Source organism: Octopus bimaculoides, chromosome 4 (assembly GCF_001194135.2).
Source record: "Octopus bimaculoides isolate UCB-OBI-ISO-001 chromosome 4, ASM119413v2, whole genome shotgun sequence".
NCBI lineage: Eukaryota > Metazoa > Mollusca > Cephalopoda > Octopoda > Octopodidae > Octopus > Octopus bimaculoides.
The window spans coordinates 51,593,533-51,598,308 of NC_068984.1; the positions used below are offsets into that span (position 1 = coordinate 51,593,533).

At 38.7% G+C, this 4,776-nt stretch overlaps 1 protein-coding gene across 1 annotated transcript in view; it reads right to left on the minus strand.

The window, feature by feature from the left end:
* Nucleotides 1-4,776, minus strand: part of LOC106870193 (NACHT domain- and WD repeat-containing protein 1) — a 49,453-nt gene that overhangs the window by 29,451 nt on the left and 15,226 nt on the right. Inside the window, exons 9-11 of the mRNA XM_052967630.1 lie at nucleotides 3,711-3,813; nucleotides 1,611-1,826; nucleotides 239-569 (exon numbers count right to left, since the gene is read on the minus strand). Of these exons, the coding sequence (XP_052823590.1) occupies nucleotides 239-569; nucleotides 1,611-1,826; nucleotides 3,711-3,813 (650 nt within the window). The remainder of the gene's footprint in view (nucleotides 1-238; nucleotides 570-1,610; nucleotides 1,827-3,710; nucleotides 3,814-4,776) is intronic.

Sequence of the window (4,776 nt, forward strand, 5' to 3'; positions counted from 1 at the left end):
TAAACAGTGGGAGCACTGTACAGTTAATGAATGTGTCGTTAAATTTTTTTCAGCACTGAGTTCAAATACTACCGAAAGTGTGACTCGAAGAGATTGAGATCTAGCAGAGAGTCTTGTCCTGGCGATGGAAGGCGTGCGTGTGTGCGCTAAAACAAGTAATGACCCAATGGCTACAAAGCTAATTCACGACAACAACAAAAATCAATGAAATAGAAGTTTATACAAGGAAAGTTTTTACCCAATGTCAAGTAACCAAGAGCTCTTGATACGAGTAATTTGCCGTGTTTGTTCTCTGTACATTGGAAGAGTGTGTTAATACTGCTTTCTACAGATGATTGCAATACTGTAGTTGACGGATCCGAATAGGAGTGCCACTCACAAGCATTGCCTATAGACAATTTTAAGTAGAGTGGAAGGGGACAGTTTTCATAGGCGTTGAGCAGGATTTTTCTCTGACTCATCGTAAGAGTTCGACCATTGTTGTGCAACCAGTAGTCCAAGATGGATCTTACGTCGGTAATAGACAATGAGGTAACTTGTATCAACTGGCTTCCGTCATTTAACCATGCCTTGGAAAACAAACCAAAAAATATTCAAATTTAGGGTCAATGAAACGATGATGAATGAAACTGGAAGCGAATAAAATTGATGATGAATTACGTTGAAAGAGAATGAAACTTTCTACAAAATTAAGTTTGCCTCCTCACCACCTATCTTTCCATTTATAATAATTCCATTAACATCTGGGATATATCGTAGATACATCAAATAAAACAATATTTAACTATTTGTTACTTTGTTTTATAGACTCCCAAAGGATGAAAAAATATAGTTGACCGCAGCGGGATTTGAACTCAGAATGTAAAGTGTCATAAGTTAATACCACGGCCACTGCATCCAGTGCTCTAGCGAGTCTAAAAACCAAACCATAATAAATTTTGATTTATCAAGGTCAAAATATATTTTCTTTTCACTGCAAGTCATTATGAAGGATAATTTCTTTTAATGAGACAAATGGTCGATTTTTTTTTATATGCACCGTTAGTTGATTGAATCGTCTATTTTGTTGTTGTTGGCACTCCGTCGCTTACGACGTCGAGGGTTCCAGTTGATCCGATCAACGAAACAGCCTGCTCGTGAAATTAACGTGCAAGTGGCTCAGCACTCCACAGACACGTGTACCCTTAACGTAGTTCTCGGGGATATTCAGCGTGACACAGTGTGACAAGGCTGACCCGTTGAATTACAGGCACATCAGAAACAGGAAGTAAGAGTGAGAGAAAGTTGTGGTGAAAGAGTATAGCAGGGTTCGCCACCATCCCCTGCCGGAGCCTCGTGGAGCTTTAGGTGTTTTCGCTCTATAAACACAACGCCCGGTCTGGGAATCGAAACCGCGATCCTATGACCGCGAATCCGCTGCCCTAACCACTAGGCCATTGCGCCTCCACAGAATCGTCTATACACAACCTCCAATAAGAAACATTTTGTATATTTTTTAGAGCTAGTGGTGGTAGAGCAACCGGCGGCGGCAAGATGATAGAAAGGAAGAATTTGGTGATGAGCGTCGTAACAGACGTATGTTACAGCTAATTCAGACGCAGGAAACGTACCTTGAGCTTTGGAAAGCAAATGTACTCCTCTTCTGGCAAGGCGGACAACACTATCTTTGTATGAGGATAAAACTTATCTCGTAACAACCATTTTAGCTGTCTCCCACCTCCCATATCATTGAGTTGATCCAAGGAATCTAGAATCAAAACTAGTGGACATTCGGAAGAACTTCTCTGTAGAGCCTCGTGGAACTGAATTTCAAGTTTCTTTTTATCCTAAAATGCATATATAATATAATATAATATAATATAATATAATAGATAGATAGATAGATAGATAGATAGATAGATAGATAGAGAGATAACTTTCTCATCAAACACTGCAAGCTACAAATCTTATCTCAGACAACCAGTAAAATGTACAAATGTCAAAATAAATATGAAAGTCATAAACTTCATGGTTCAAATTCTTAGGTCAGATACATGCGTTATCCACTTGCATGTTATCGAACAGCAGTTTCCTAGGCCCTGATAGCTGAGTTTCTAAATAAAATGTGAAATATTCTCTGTTTCTTGACCTATGTGAACAGAGATGTTTAAGGAGATTACCCTTGAAACTCTATACATTTAGCCTCATACAATTATTTCCAGTGTCGCCCGAGGGTGTTATAATTATTTGGTGTGCGACTTCTTTAGAGAGGCAGACTCCCTGAACGGGCAGGTAGGTGGATTTCGATAGTTACAAGTTGCATGTCGGGAAGGTAGCTGTATAGGTAAGTGCTTGCGGTTGTAGATTTGAACGGGATGAGATATCCAGACAGGAATAAGTTACCTTAACATAGTGCAAGTTGAAGAGGTTATGATGTTTGTGCGTGAATGAAAAACGCTGACTTAGAGGTATGAAATTTCTTGCTATGTCTGTAGTGGTTCAAGGGTATATGAATGAATTAAATCAGATTATTTTCCTCTTTCACGTTCTAATTTGTTTTGTCGTGGGTAGGGTCTTGTCCATATAAACTAATTCTTCACTGAAGCTGCTCCTAATTTTAGATCATAAAAATAAGGGAGTTCCGTATTGAAAATAGCCTCGTAGGTAGATAGATCACAGACTCTCCTGCGTATTCCTACGTATTCCATCAACAAGGTTCCTAGTTATCGATATAAATAATGTCCTTATTCAGTTATTCAGTACAAGTGAGGATTGCATGTTTTTTTTTTAATTCTAATGTTATGTCTCGGAAGTTGACTATAGTTAAGTGTGTTACAATGTTTATGTTTAAGGAAAATTCATCAAATATTCCTATTAAATCTTTTCTAAATTGATCAACTTGTACAGCTATTTATAGTTGTTGTTGTTGGCACTCCATCGCTTACGACATCGAGGGTTCCAGTTGATCCGATCAACGGAACAGCCTGCTCGTGAAATTAACGTGCAAGTGGCTCAGCACTCCACAGACACGTGTACCCTTAACGTAGTTCTCGGGGATATTCAGCGTGACACAGTGTGACAAGGCTGACCCTTTGAATTACAGGCCCAACAGAAACAGAAGGCAAGAGAAAGTTGTGGTGAAAGAGTACAGCAGGGTTCGCCACCATCCCCTGCCGGAGCCTCGTGGAGCTTTAGGTGTCTTCGCTCAATAAACACTCACAACGCCCGGTCTGGGAATCGAAACCGCGATCCTACGACCGCGAGTCCGCTGCCCTAACCACTGGGCCATTGCGCCTCCTACAGCTATTTATATTAAGAGGTTGCTAAACCACTATCTCGTTACAGTCCCGAGTTATCCCACAAGATTCTCACCTCAGCCCATCATAGCTCCCCATAGCGATGTCAAACAAAGAGATCCTCTCATTTTGCCCCAGTAATAGTTGTCATGCATGCAATAAAATCTAATTTCATTACATTTCATGATATAGCGCTTTGAAGGCGAACCCTTTTAATCCAGCACGTCAAAGTTTAAATTTCTTAGATTATCCTCTTATTGGTGAATAAATCTATCTTAGTTTTAGGTAATTACTTATATATTAGCTCTTCAAATCATGATGTTCTTTTCTACTCTAGGCACAGGGCCCAAAATTTGGGGGTGGGGCAGTCGATTAGATCATAGAGTTAACCGACAAGAACAACAACAGCAACAATAAAACAAACATATATCTTACCGACGTCAGTGGTTGTGAATATGAATATGTGTATTGAGCCTGTTGAATTATGCTGTTCATAAGACTGCTAGCATCTGAGCTGGCTAGAGTGGTGCCAAGGAATCTGTGAAATAACAAATGAGTAATTATAATTGATGAAATATGCCAATATCAATTTCTGTTGTTTTACTTGTCACGATAACAAGGTTCAAGAACTGGACTAGTTGCCTGAACGCTCTGAGTTCATCTAAGAAGGTTGATGCTGTTATTGTTTCGCATAAGCCAGATCTGATGAGCGGTCTCGGAAGTATTGCAAAGGCTATGGACACAACCCTACCTCCAGACCAAACAATTGGAAAAAATATCTATAATCAAAAGCATTCAGATGTGAACCTGACTGCAATATACCAATTTGTAGTAGTTAGTTCGATTAATAAACTATCGATCCTTTAACGGTCTTTTGTTTCAGTGTTATATTGTACTACAAAATATATTTATGGAATTCTAGTGAACACTATGTATAGATAGATGTAAACACCGTGTCTTTATACATAATATCTTTGTGGATGTAAAAAGAGAGATCAGCCGGACTAGTTTCAGTCATGAGTTGGGATTTCATCTACATCTGAGTGCCTTATTTAACTGTACGAAAGGACGCTGCTTATAAACCCATAGTTATTCAGCTCCTAACGAAATCCCAACACATAATTGAAACGAGTTCAAGAGGCATATAAGTATATTTGTATGTGTATATATGTGTGTGTATTTGCATGTGTGTGTGTGTACAACATACCACCTGTGAGAACTGAATGGGTGACTTCACCACACAGGTCATCTTTTGACAGGAACACAACAATATTGACCCCTCCTAAATATTCCATTTCGTTATTCTTTATAGACTTAAATCTTTCCCCCACTGTTCTCAACTACTTTTAATCTTGTTTTTTACTTTTAATTTTATCTTTGTTTAAATATTTTTTCTTGGTGTTATTTACTTCTTTCCTCTTCTCCTTTTTCGCCGTCTTTCTTTCTTCCTCTTGTTATTGTTCTTCTTCTTCTTCACACATGCTTTTTTATTCTTTATATA